General features: G+C 46.8%; 1 protein-coding gene across 3 annotated transcripts in view; it reads right to left on the bottom strand.

Annotated features, from left to right (window-relative positions):
* The window catches only part of LOC144722472 (tensin-3-like), a 144,308-nt gene that overhangs the window by 125,742 nt on the left and 3,630 nt on the right, over positions 1-14,936 (bottom strand). Inside the window, exon 1 of one of the 3 annotated variants that reach the window (XM_078600792.1) lies at positions 4,072-4,318. The exons of 1 other annotated variant lie outside the window; for it this stretch is intronic. In XM_078600792.1, coding sequence (XP_078456918.1) covers positions 4,072-4,209 — 138 coding nt within the window. In that variant the 5' untranslated portion in view covers positions 4,210-4,318. Of the gene's footprint in view, positions 1-4,071; positions 4,319-14,936 lie in introns of those variants that run through there. One more of the 3 variants, XM_078600728.1, reaches the window with a different exon arrangement.

Here is a 14,936-nt window from a genome sequence, read left to right as displayed (position 1 = left end):
CAGACTGGGACAATGAAGCCACACTTTGCAATCTGAGATGCGCAACTTGGAGAAGAGGAAGTTGGAAACGCAAACCCCAGGGTCACTGAATGGAGGCATAGTCTGCCCAACAATAACTTGCGTGTAGCACCGAATAAAGAAAGCATTTTACCAAGTCTATAAACCGACCAAAAAATTATCACAGTATCGTGTAAATTAATAAACTGATGATCCGCTGCGCGCCAGTGGCATGGCGAAGTTGGCGTGGGCCCCGGTGCCAGGGGATGAGAGAGCCCCTCCCCCTGTCCAGCTCCCTTCTTGTTTCGTGGCCCGGCATCTGGGGGCCCTTCAGCCCTTGGGTGCCAGCGCAGTTGCACCGCCTGCGCACTCCATTGTTACGCCACTCCCATAGATACAGTACATATGCAGTCTATACCCAGTGTCACCGATGCTGTTGAAATCTCATTGATTTGAGCAGCAGGTCAGTACACGCCGAAGTTGGTGATGGTGCACGCGGTATGACTACCGGACTGCCGTGGGCTAGCACGGTCACTGTTCTATTCTTGCATATGGCAGCAAAATGTTCAGGAGCTAATTGGCAATAGTTGAGGTCCGTTGGCCACGGGCAAGTGGCATCGGGAGAGAGTTCGTGCAGTTTTGCTGTTCTACCTCTTCTGTTGAAAGAACACAGGCTACAGTGAGTTTCGTAAATGGGCCAGAGTTTGGGTGCCATCGCTATAATCGCACTGCGGATGTATTTAATTTTCCACGTAATGGGGCTAGAACTGACAGAGGCCGTGGCTCGTTTGAAATCTGTTTCCATTGCCTTTGTGTTAATTATTGCTATACCACTGATAGAATGTTGATAAACATGTTATTGTATAATAGAGCCAACCCATTCATGTCATGGTTTTAAAAACCATAGCCCCACCCCCCCACCAGCTAAACATTTCTGGCGCCAACACAGATGAGTAAAGTCCAGAGTCTGCTTTGCGGCTGGAGGTAAAATCAACTCCACCACCGTGGCGGGCAGTGTGCTGCTGATGCTGGTGAGACCAGGAGACTTGCCGTAATAAATTATTAACAGCGTATGAAAGCAGATATTCATACATTGGTAAACAAAAAATGTACGAGCTATTTTATAATAGTTTGAATCTGTAAGCGTGTAGGTAAAATGTGCACTTTGGTGTATGCATCTATATGTATACTTTATGAATTATGCAGAGATATGAAAGTTACATTTAAATATTTTCTCAGAATTGTTGAAACAATATTTCACAGCCTTGGCAAAGATCGAGTTTTCAGTGAAATCAAATGTAAACATTTGTCAATACATCGTAGTCATGTAGATTGGTGACTTAAGCGTTCAAACGCGATTTAAAATCGGGCATCGCCCTTTTACCGCTCTCCAACCTCCAATATAAACAAATTTATACAAATCTTCGCGTAAACTTCAGATTCGTTCAGCTCTGTTCATTTTCTTGCCCCAACGGAGCCGGTGACATTGGCCGCACTGTGAGTTACCGCATATTTTTTTTTATCGCCGAATAATTGTGAAAGCGCAGCAGCAAGCAAGAGGCCCTTTTCGTGCCTAAACCCATTAACTCTGCCATTCAAAGCCTCCTGACTGCTGCCGACAAAGAACCCAATTTTACATGGTCCTGGCCTCCGCAGCTGCGCACTTCAGTGTAACCGCATTTCAATGGCACTAAAAGCCTCCGAGGGGAGGGGAAAAATATGATTCCTCCTGCGAGAGGCCAAAAGGAGGTGGAGAGGGAAAAAAATCCCCGCTAGGTCACTGAAGCTTGCACGGGTGCCCACCGCACACTGGGCTCCCATTGAGGGTCAGGAATTTGGCAATGCGAGACATTTCCTCGCAGCAGGCAAGTGCCAGCCTTCATTCCAGCCAAGAGGGAGCCTGCCGTTCTAGGCCGCGTCCCCGTCAGCAGGGGCCTTCACTTCCGCTTGCAGTAAATAGCCAGCGCCGGCAACGCGCGCAAGCAGCCAGCCAAGAAACGGAAAGAACGGCACCGCTATGGTACATTACATTTCAAAGTATACTAGATTTGTGTTTCTATTTCATTTATACCTAATGATGATTGCTTGTGTTGCAATCGAAACGTCGTATGTTAGTATTTAATTTATTATTTTCTCTTTATGCGTGACTTTACCGAAAGAACCAAAGAGTAATTCCTGCAGTCACGAAAGCTCCAAATTAAGTATGAACGCATAGGTAGTCGGTATTTTTGTTGTATTTATTGTCATTCACCCCAAAGTGTGTCGCACAACACACACGGATGTGGATAAATATATTGAGACTTTTTCAGCCAATTATATGATTAAGCGTTCATACATTTGGGAGGAAACCAGACCACCTGTAACAAACCCATGCATGTGAGGGAACAACGCCACCCCATACAAATGGAACAGATAGAGATGAGTCCACACTTGCTGCAGCGCCTTCTCCTGGCCGGTCAGGGTATGGCACCTCAATGCCCACGAGAAGGGAGTTTCACAACGTCCGCTCGATGCGCCAACCCTCGCTGCCTCCATAGAGCTGGACTACAGGCCACGTGCAGTACAGCCACCACCACCCAACCAGAGACCCTGTGGAGTGTGGCCACTGCTGCAGCGGAGTTATTGTGGAGGAGGGGGGAGGGGGGGCTCGGGGGTGTTCGGATACCAGAACAGCGGAGAGTTCAGGGCTTACGCAGCTGCTGACACCGTTTCGAGGCAGCTGTCAATGCTACACAACGCCACAAATAAAAAATAACTATGCAGTGTCTTTATTGTGCTGTCACTATTTATAGAGCTGTTGGTTTGTGGTGGGAATGCCGCCACGGAAACGCAGAGTTCGCTGATTGAACTACGAAACATTTTTTTTTATTTTACCAAGTAAGGCCCATTGAGCTATGTAGATATTTTTTCAGAAGCAACCTGGCCACAAATGATTGCTCAACGAAGTGGCCCATCACGTGAAAATGCATATAGCAGCCAAATACTCGTGTTTCTAAACGTGGCGAGAAAAACCGGATGACTCGGAGAAAAATCAGCGCGACCACGGGGAGAAAGAGAGACACGCAAACTCCAAATTTCCAGGCATCAGCGTCGGGTCGAACCCACAATCTCCTGCATGCCAGCAGTTAACATTTCGCCACCGCGACTATTGTAAAAGTGGTGCACATGCATGAACTCTCCACCCACCTCTGTCCACTCGGCAGTCTAGACGGGTGCATCACAGGAAGTTAAAATGTCAGGGTTGTACGTGGTGGGGTGAATCTAATAAGTGTGGCCAGCGTGACAGAGTAGGCCAAAACACCCTCGAGATTTCCCTCTCGTGAAGGCCGTTCTGCCAGCAGTGGTACGAGCCATCGCTTGCAAGGCTGTGCCTTTAACTGTTGTCACCTTAACGTCATGTAATAGTTTACTTTATTTTAGCCGTTACAATTACCATCTTAACATTTCACGCGTGTATCTTTTCACGTATACAATTAAGCGTTTCCAAACGTTAAAACCAACGATTCAAAATGTTGAGACGCGAGATGGAAGATTGCTCCGAGAAAGCTGGGTTGCAGAACCCTGACTGGTAACAATTAAAAGCCACGTGGTACCGCAGGTGCGGCCTCAGAGCGAGCACCTGGCGACACCGCACCATTCTGGGTAAATATTGACGTCATCAACTCTTGATTTACTCGCAGAGTCAAGAACAAAACCCCTCTGTGCGTTATTTTGCCCTTAAAGTCACGCATTTTAGCGGCCGGAGCGTGCACACACCAAAAAAACAACAACAACGGCGTTATTCATGGCCGGTGACCAACAGAATTGAACAAACCTGTCAGTGCTATTGTGTGTACTCGCACACAGAACGTCACTTTGCAGCCCGGTGGGTTGTTCGCGTTCTGAAATACGGCGACAGGCTGAGAAATCCCGCGTGGCGGCAGAGACCGGTTTGCCGCAATCCGTGGCCCGGCGATAATCACAGCGGTCACAAGTGCATTGCGAACAGCGATCTTTCTCACGTCAGAGCGCGAGGTGTAAACCCGCTATCAACGATGCCGATATGAATTTGATCGGTGCGCCGCCTCCGAGTACCTTGAGAAGCTTCCTTCGCTCATCCTTCTTCCTCTTCTTCCTCCCTCTCTTTCCCTTCCCCTTGGCTGCCAGAGATGCTTCGCTCTGATGGTCCTCCTCCTCCTCCTCGCAGCAGGTGAAGCTCACCGTGCAACCCATGGGGTTCCCCGTGCGTCGCTCACCGCCCCCACGGGAACACCTGGACTCCGAGGAGCAGCTTCTCCCCAGGCTCTCCGCGTTAACAATCAGCTGGCTCGGCAAACCTCACCCCCCCCCCTCCACACCTCCTCCCACACGGCTTGTGTGGCGTTTTTTTTTTAAATCCCTTCCTTTCAAAAATAAAACATGTCCAAAGATTTGGACAGCGACCAACGCAGCGCGATTATTAACGGTGCCTCTCCGCCACGCGCACCCCTCTCGTGCTCGGCATATCGAGCCGCGCTGGGGGGCTTTGCATTTTCATTACCCACACTGCCACCCTGGCACTGGGGGAAAAAAACAGGTGGCAGCACTATTTTGCTCTCACCATTCCCCCTCCTACTTTGGTGCCCTCCCTCCCTCTCTCTTCTCCGTGTTCTTCTCCCTCGACTTATTTTGCTCTCTCTCTCTCTCTCCCTCCCTCTCTTCCTCTCTCTCACTCTCTCTCTCTCCCTCTCCCAGTTTTCTTCTGCCGCCCACTGCGTCTAGGCAAGTCCGTTGTGTTGGATCGGTCGGCGTTATTGTCGAAAGGAATTTAATGTCCAAAGCCATGCGCTGGCAGTGCACATGTGTGCACACACGTGAGTGCGTGTGTGTTTGCGTGCGTAGGAGGGAGGGTTTGTCTGCTGCCGTCACTGCGCTGACGATCTCCGCTGTGCACGGCAGCAAGAAAGGAAACCAGAGCCATGCCAAAGTCACTCTCCCAAAGTGCGCCACTGCGAAAGCGGCTCACTGCCTCCCCCCCTCCCTCTCCCGCCCTCTATACAAGGGCACAAAAAGCCACTTTTGGCATTTGTTGACCAAGGGCCAGAAGGTTCATTTGCTGTGATAGTTGATCCGTTGAGAGAAGACCATTTAATTTGAAAATGATTTTCGTTTTTATTTAAACATCGCTTGATGCAACATTTCAAAGAAATACAAATGCAATAAAAGGTCAGGTTAAGTATAAACTTTCGTTTATTTGCCTCTTCTCACAGTGAGGAAATACATTTTAAAACACACCCTCCAAATGAATCTTCGGACGTCTTTTAAGATTCGCCAAATAAAAAATGCAACGAGACTGAACACCGCCAGTCCACCCCTCTTTGCTTTCCCGGTGGAGGCCTTTATTTAGCCATTTACAAAATTGCCGTTGGCGGATTTGAGTTTCCACATGCCGGGCAGACACGGCGCGCGATATCCCCTTTCGCCCCCAACAGCGAAGCCGCGAGCAAGCGTCGGAAAGAAAACCTCCAAAATCAAAGTCTTCCGCTCACGCTCTGCGCTTCTCCACCATTTGTGTGTGGGCAACCGTAAAACCCGAATTCCACCGACTACACTCGGGCTCAGGAGAAAACATTTCAGGGGCGGGACACTCTCGGTCACTGACCCACTTGGGAATCTAAGCAGCGAGGGAGGTTAAATCAGGCATCCCCGCCGCACTGTTGTCACCGACACGGAAATTCAATCCCAGTGGGAGTGTAATTGGGTTTGGAGGAAATCTGCTCCTCGGTTATCTCAGTGCTGTATGGTTTAGTTTTAAAAATAAATATTTTGACATCCAAAGTATTTGAGATTGCACTCGATTTCTCGTGGGGGGTCGTGGGTGAGTTCATGTGCAGTACTTTGGTGAAGAATACATCGCCTGGAAAATGACATATCCATGTAAACCATGTGCAAGGACTTCATTTTACTACCATTAGACAATACATTGTTTCATGAAACTACAAATAATCCGGAGGTAATCGAAACACCAAGATTTTTAACTTTACAAAGAAGTTAACCCAAGCTGCCAATGTAACTATATTTTACGAGGCGGTGCCTTCACATTGTACACATTGTACACACATTTGCCAAGCCACTGCTGGCTGAGGGCATCTCAATGCCATGCGGGGTGTGGGAGTCATTCGAACGCGCTTCAACGTCGGGTCGATGAAGGTGGGGAGCATAGACATGAGAAGATAGTAGAGTACAATAGATTGTTGTAGACAGTCCTTTGTCACCCATAACGTAGGTGCACTTGGACACGGACAGATGAATAGTGAGGTCACCCAGTGAACTCAATTGTGGAACAGATTGAATGAAGTCAATGAATCATTTCCTGTCGGCTCAGAGTAATTTCTTAATGAAATTACGTCAGCATTCGAGTGCTGTGAAGTGTAAGTTAAAGACCATGTTACATTAGTAGGACGCTGTATTTTAGTGTGATAACTACGAGCTCAAATAAAAAATATTGCAAAACCTGGGACAAACGCGGTGGAAAATTCACCCCCTCAAAGTGTCACCCACGTCTCTCATTCATAGTGTCACCCACGTCTCTCATTCATAGTGTCACCCACGTCTCTCATTCATAGTGTCACCCACGTCTCTCATTCATAGTGTCACCCACGTCTCCCATTCATAGTGTCACCCACGTCTCTCATTCATAGTGTCACCCACGTCTCTCATTCACAGTGTCACCCACGTCTCCCATTCATAGTGTCACCCACGTCTCCCATTCATAGTGTCACCCACGTCTCCCATTCATAGTGTCACCCACGTCTCTCATTCATAGTGTCACCCACGTCTCCCATTCATAGTGTCACCCACGTCTCTCATTCATAGTGTCACCCACGTCTCTCATTCACAGTGTCACCCACGTCTCCCATTCATAGTGTCACCCACGTCTCCCATTCATAGTGTCACCCACGTCTCCCATTAATAGTGTCACCCACGTCTCTCATTCACAGTGTCACCCACGTCTCCCATTCATAGTGTCACCCACGTCTCTCATTCATAGTGTCACCCACGTCTCTCACTCATAGTGTCACTCACGTCTCTCATTCATAGTGTCACCCACGTCTCCCATTCATAGTGTCACCCACGTCTCTCATTCATAGTGTCACCCACGTCTCTCATTCATAGTGTCACCCACGTCTCTCATTCATAGTGTCACCCACGTCTCTCATTCATAGTGTCACTCACGTCTCTCATTCATAGTGTCACCCACGTCTCTCATTCATAGTGTCACCCACGTCTCTCACTCATAGTGTCACTCACGTCTCTCATTCATAGTGTCACCCACGTCTCCCATTCATAGTGTCACCCACGTCTCTCATTCATAGTGTCACCCACGTCTCTCATTCATAGTGTCACCCACGTCTCTCATTCATAGTGTCACCCACGTCTCTCATTCATAGTGTCACCCACGTCTCTCATTCATAGTGTCACCCACGTCTCTAATTCATAGTGTCACCCACGTCTCTCATTCATAGTGTCACCCACGTCTCTCATTCACAGTGTCACCCACGTCTCCCATTCATAGTGTCACCCACGTCTCTCATTCATAGTGTCACCCACGTCTCCCATTCATAGTGTCACCCACGTCTCTCATTCATAGTGTCACCCACGTCTCTCATTCATAGTGTCACCCACGTCTCTCATTCATAGTGTCACCCACGTCTCTCATTCATAGTGTCACCCACGTCTCTCATTCATAGTGTCACCCACGTCTCTCATTCATAGTGTCACTCACGTCTCCCATTCATAGTGTCACCCACGTCTCCCATTCATAGTGTCACCCACGTCTCTCATTCATAGTGTCACCCACGTCTCTCATTCATAGTGTCACCCACGTCTCTCACTCATAGTGTCACCCACGTCTCTCATTCATAGTGTCACCCACGTCTCTCATTCATAGTGTCACCCACGTCTCTCATTCATAGTGTCACCCACGTCTCTCATTCACAGTGTCACCCACGTCTCTCATTCACAGTGTCACCCACGTCTCTCATTCATAGTGTCACCCACGTCTCTCATTCATAGTGTCACCCACGTCTCCCATTCATAGTGTCACTCACGTCTCTCATTCATAGTGTCACCCACGTCTCCCATTCATAGTGTCACTCACGTCTCTCATTCATAGTGTCACCCACGTCTCTCATTCATAGTGTCACCCACGTCTCTCATTCACAGTGTCACCCACGTCTCTCATTCACAGTGTCACCCACGTCTCTCATTCATAGTGTCACCCACGTCTCTCATTCATAGTGTCACCCACGTCTCCCATTCATAGTGTCACTCACGTCTCTCATTCATAGTGTCACCCACGTCTCCCATTCATAGTGTCACCCACGTCTCTCATTCATAGTGTCACCCACGTCTCTCATTCATAGTTTCACCCACGTCTCCCATTCATAGTGTCACTCACGTCTCTCATTCATAGTGTCACCCACGTCTCTCATTCATAGTGTCACCCACGTCTCACATTCATAGTGTCACTCACGTCTCTCATTCATAGTGTCACCCACGTCTCCCATTCATAGTGTCACCCACGTCTCCCATTCATAGTGATACCCACGTCTCTCATCCAAAACGAATGCATCTCAATTTTCTGTCATTTGGCTAAGGGGGCCTAAATGCATTTAAAATGCCATTTACACAAACCCACATGGCATTGCTAATGGACTGCAATGTTTCTAAGTAGTTAATAGAGGCAAAAAAAAGGCAGATTACTGAGACAGAAAGCAGCAACATGTCCCTTGGACATTCTCCAGCAGCGAGCCTTCCCAGAAGCGACAGCGAGTGATCGATCATCTTGTACATTGCAACCGCGGCGCTCCGTACATTTTTCCCTCCCCACTTAAGTGCTCAGGTATCTTATTTCACAGGATCTAGACATCTTGAAGAAATGTTACTTCCTTCGGTAATTATTCCCACATAACACGCACCAAGAAAATATATTTTGTTTCAGTGCAAGGCGATGTTAAATCGGAGGAAGATGTTATCGTTTTTGAATAAACACAATGGAAGGCAGCTCAGGCAAAAAAATATATTCCAGACGATTATAAGCGTTACATTTAAAAGATAAATACACAACTGCAGTTCGACCCTAAATTATTTTGTCAAATAAAGACAGGTCCACGACTCTACTTTATCAAGCACTGCAGGTCGGTGGTATTTAATTAAGTCAAATGTCCTGGGGCCCTTTGAAAAGAGGCCACCACAGGTTGCCAAGGCTGTAAAAATGGCACCAGCAGTGGTACTTATTCAGAGGATGCTGATGGGCATTGGTCCACAGATAGACGCTGGCACAGAGCCATCCATAAAAACAGCCCCCTACTCGGCCCTACTTAACCCCTAACACTGCCCCCCTCCCCACCACCCCCTTCCGCTTATTCCCCTACCCCGCCACCTATTCCCTCAATACATTCCTGATGCTTCCACGAGGCAGTTCCCTGGAAGCGCTCTCCCGCCAGCAAAACAACAGCGCGCTGAGCGCAACTCCCGCTCCGCTTGTCCCAACGGGAGACGTCGTGCGACCAGGGCACGGGACAGCCCACGCGGCGACCAGCTCTGGCCCCAGCCGGCACCGAACGAGGACGTAATATAAATATACACACATATATATAAATACACATATATATATAAATACACACGTAGATATATAATGTCCACCGATCGGTTTGAAGCTCTAGCAGGTGGTGGGCAATTTGCATGAGAAGAATCAACCTTCGAGAGGAAGACGTTTAAGAGCCCGGGCATAAATAAGGAAGACAGGGGACATTTTTACGGTGGACGCTGAAAGGGGCTCGCGCCACAAAGCGCGGCATTCACGTTGTCCCCGCTGGCTGTGCCACCGCGAGGGAGGGAGGCCTCGGCATTCACGCGCCGCTGCCCGCCGGCGAGGCCACCGAAGGCACACACCCGGCCCAGCATCCTCTGAACTGTGCCACGCTTGCCCCTCGTCGCTAATCAGGCTAGCCATTCACAGACGTTGATAATTGGTTCTTTACCCTTCTATCTGGCAACAAAACTGACACCTTTTTACAAGGAGTCATGTTTGAATAGACCGCAATACCTGCAGTCATAATACAAACAAAAGAACATAACTCTGATAATGTGCACTGCACAGACGTGTTTACCTTGAATTAGTTTGAAATTAGACCTCGACAGATTTTTTTTTTTAAATACATAGCGTTCTTTTTATTAAAAAGCTAAAATAACAAAAAGTGGAAAGTAGTGAAAAGTAAATGAAAATTCGACGGGTAGTGAATATTTACTACGAGTAATATTTGTTTCACAGTAAAACTTTGAAATTATGAAAATAAATAAGCTAGACATCACCTTAGCGCTTGTATGTCAGGTAATTAAGCATTGGGTAACCCTCCAACAGGGAGTGTGTTCTTCTGCAATGCATCACTGAAAAACAGGCGTAATAGCCTCAGTATTCATTTTTACCATTAAAATATGTGGCTGACCAAATGCTCTCGATCTGTATTAGAAGTTAATATTTGGTTACAAGGAAGAACGTCCGAGCAGCCAAGAATAACATTGAACTTGCGCAATATTTTCCATCATTGGTCACAGATGAGAAGCTCTGGACATGGATGAGTGCGCTTCAGATCAACAGCGCGAGCGCTCGACAATCATTAGCCGTCCGCTCCTGTTCCCCTTCTCCACAGCTGTGCCGCATCAAAATCACCTGAGCGATGTAAACAACGAATAGGTCTCAGCACACACGAGGCGCCCCCCCCCCCCCCCACACGGACCACCGGCCACGTTCACAGCTGCCCCAGGATTGCGTGACCCTGACGGCGATTACCGTTCGACAGCACAAACTCGTCCGCACCCCATTCGCTTCCGTTGCTCGAAGGGAAATCTTCGGATTTGTGAGGACGAAGCTGCGATTAGAGTCGTCTAAATTCAACGCAAACAGAGCGCTCTGGTCTGCGCGTCGAGCCGGCTGCAACGTTTTAGAGCCGCCGAGAGCTGCCTCGTGTTTGCCAGGCCGCCCGGGAGCCGGGCCGGAGTAGAATGACGCAGTAGACACAACAGCGCAGGCCGGGCGGAGCGCTTCTGGGGCACGCTGGCAACTCGCAGGGCTCCTCGACGCCACTTCTCAAGGCTTCATTCACCAGCCGCTGATAAACGTTTACCCAATCGCTCAGTCCCGTAATGCCGGGTGGCCGGCGTAAGACCACAATTCAGCAGCAGCAGCACAAGAAGCGCCTCTGCCGCTGCTTGTTAATTCAAACTTTCACCGACAAAAGAACATGTTGAGAAGGGTGGGGAGTGTTCCCCAATTCAAAGGACCGTGCTCTGCATCCAAATCTGTAAACATAAATCCCACCTGCCATAGCACCTTGTCCATGCTTCCGTGCACTCTGTTCAGCTGTCGTGCCATTTTCTATGTCAATGGCCATGCTTATGAACCGCGTGTCATAGCAGGTAACATACATATTCTTAGGTTTTTTCGGTAAAGTCACGTAGGTAAAACATTAAAATTAATAAAAGTAAAATAAAATTAAAATCACGACGTGACTTTACCGAAAAAACCTAAGAATATGAATCCTTGCAGTCACGAAAGCTTCAAATCTACAGGTAATATCCATTGATGAAACACTTTATTCTTTAGGTGAATTGGCATTTTGCTTTTCATTGTCGAGTTCAGTTTTCCAAAAACACTCCCAACCTGCTCTTGGCCACCTTTTTATTTCGTTGTTTCAATTCCGGGCCACCTTAAACAACAAACCCTGATGGGTTCTTCAGTTTCTTCCCTCTGGCAGATATCTTCAATTGATAAAAACAAAAACAAATGGATTTGGGCAGATGCTACAATGTGTGTGTGTTGAACTTTTTTCACACCGTACATAGTCAACCGCACTAATTGGAGGTACGGGGAGGATAACAAACTAAACACAAAAATTAGTTCTATGTTTAGTAGTGTGATGGTTGAGGGTTGGCACTAACGATGGAGTGAGGACATCCTCCAGAATGGGAAAATCGGCTCGTGTCCAGGAGCGAGATTCATTATTTCATCGCGAGGCCATGAGATATAGTGGTGGCATAGGGAAGCCTGCATCCAGCAGCGGATAGATCATAACTGTTGATGATGAACACCTTTTCAAAAACACCGAATGAAATGTTATAATAAAGCATTCAGTTCTGTGTTGCTGACAAAGTTATGATATCAAGTTTAAAATGCAGATTCTATGATGAATATAAATGATTGCCTATCACTTGAAGTATCAACATCTGCTGAAGATTAAACCTCATACTAAATAACCTTTATCCTGGAAATACAATATGTGATGTTTTTAAAACTCTTCCTTTCAGGGGCAATCTGGCCTGGAATCCAGAATGAGCCCAGAATAATAGGCCCGTGGCAACCACCATTTTTCAAGATTTATTTAAAATCATGTGGGATTAAAGGGGGCTTCGAACAGATTTCCAGGGGCAAAATCCTTCCTGATTACTGAGCACCGGTCCTTACAAGTTTCTCTGCACCAAAGAAATGTGGTTGTTTATTTATTTATTTATTGCTAGCTGCGCGACGTGCATGCTGTACGATATACGCTGAGACAGAACAGACACTATATAATGAGATGGAGGAATGGCCAACCAGAGATTAAATTTACTGCCTTTAAGCCGGCGCCAGGCATTGGTGGAGCTGCCATCCACGATGTCTGTTGCAGATACAGCAGCAGCAACAGGATCTCCACCCTGGAAAGGTGAGCAGTGAATCATCTAACTCACGCCGGACAATCTTAAATAAGCCGCAGTGTTATACGAACGGAGATTAAAAAAAAACAACTGTGTTATACAATGGGTCAGTTGTGTAACAGATCATTTATGCGGTTTTTGACGCTGTTGCAACCGCAGATTTTGTTCGGTTGCGACAAAAATAAATACCGAAGTTAAATTCTGGCTCAACCTTGGTAAAGTTTAACTTTATCGTACTGCAAACAAACCACGTATCAATGCACTGTTTCGAGCTCCCACAATCGGAATGCATATTTTAAAACATTACCATGTTTTCATACCAAGCATTTTGCCCAGATTATTAAGGCGACTCGATTTTGGCTTGCGTCCATGACACCAAGACACTCTCGTGTTACATTATGAAATCAGACCAAGCCCTTTCTTGCAGTTCACGTTAAGGTACCTGGATACTCATCACAGAGATCCGATACGTTTGCTCCTCATGAAGGGCCCTTAATAAAGCCAATCCTTCAGGAAATGCTGTCCCTTGAAAGGTGAAGCCTGCGCTACAGAATGAAAAACAGTGACATTCAAAGGAGCTCATTGTTGTGTTCTGGATTGAGTTCACAGCACAAGCCCCGGGTTTTGGCAGGCAAGCCACAGCAAATGACAATGCAGATTATAATATATTGTGCACGTAAAGATTTACAAGTAGAGGTGCATTAAAACAAACACGGGATTGGCCTTCTTGTCTTGAGTCAAGAATGAAAAAAGGTAACAAAAATATTTTGCTTGAGTAAAAAAAGCATATATATATATAAAAAATAAAAGTGCATGAAAGTATGCTCACGTCCAAAATGTAACAAAAACTGGATCTAGCTCATCTAACAAGTACAATTAAAAACTTTGGCTGAGTCTCAAGAAGACCGAACCACACAAATTTGACATCCAAGTGGATTCTCAAGTTACTGTGCCACATCCTAATTAAAGACACACTTAAAAAGAGCTCGATTTAATTGGCCTTTTCCTAAAACGCTGATAATTGAATGTAAAAAAAAAACTCAGGAAGAGGCTGCAGAATAGAAGGCAAGGCAAAGAGACAAATGAAAGATGTTTAGATTAAGGGATTTGGTCAGTGAGCTGAAGAGTGCTAATCCCTTTTCTTCCAAACTTCAGCACGTCCCATCCCACCAGCTCAATCACTCTCAGGTCAAAAGGTCACACGGGGTCAAGGAAGGCTAACTCTGGACAGTGGAGATGTGGAAGAGAAGGTCGGAGGTCACGTGGATGTTGCAGTCATAATGTCTATCTTCTACAAGTCTTAAACCTTTCATTCAGAAAGAAAAGCTCTTTATATCACAGGTTGACTTAAGGTTAACGGCGGTGCTCTAACATGTTTTTCATGTATTTTTTCACAATGTCACACTAAAAGGCTCTTGGTTTGTTTATAATGGGCGTGTATCTCTGTGCCGTATTAGTTACGTAAGAATTTTGAAATTTGCGTGGCTGGCCGTCTGTAAGTCAACACTCAGATAAGGATTTCTCAGGTGTCCAATGGCAAAGGAGGATGGACCGCGGGCAGCACATAATCTGCCTGGGATTGCATGCCCGCAACTCCGACTCTTCCATACATAGATTCTGATCAAAGGCATGTGCCACGGGGATTGTCGCGGAATGCCTTGCGCAGTCGTCCCAGCGTGGAGGAGAGTGCCCCGCACACAAGAAATGTCAGTGGGGCTGCTGCTGCTGCCCAACGGTGTCGTTTGGAATCTGCTTCACAGATCCAGGTCATTAGCGGCAGGCCAGGGCAGCTTTGAAGCTAATCCCCTTGCAGCCTATATGGGCTCGCATAAATTATCACGGAGAGGTTAAATTCAAGACTTTATGCGCAGGGCAACGCCGGGGACGGTTATTCCTGGTTCCACTCTTCTGGCATGCGTACAAAATTAACCGCATTTACTTTGGGGGGGGTTTTTTTCTTCCGGAGAAACATGTGGAAGTGATACTACTTCAAGAAGTTGTGCAAAGAAATGCAATTGCAAAGGTATGTGGCAGGGGAAAAGCATACAATGACAAAAAGAGACCTTCAGGATAAAAACAGTCTTAAATCTAAATGTAAACTTAAGCACAACCAGATCTGATGCAAATATGGTACTCATAATTCCCATGCAGAAGCTAGTGTGAATGTGCATCCAATACCTACTTAAATATACGAGTGCATATTACATGACAAACAACCACGAGGA

Source organism: Lampetra planeri, chromosome 1 (genome assembly GCF_965212315.1).
Source record: "Lampetra planeri chromosome 1, kcLamPlan1.2.h2, whole genome shotgun sequence".
Taxonomy (NCBI): domain Eukaryota; kingdom Metazoa; phylum Chordata; class Hyperoartia; order Petromyzontiformes; family Petromyzontidae; genus Lampetra; species Lampetra planeri.
The sequence above is the reverse complement of the archived record's forward strand: the minus strand, read 5'-3'. Positions and strand labels throughout refer to the sequence as shown.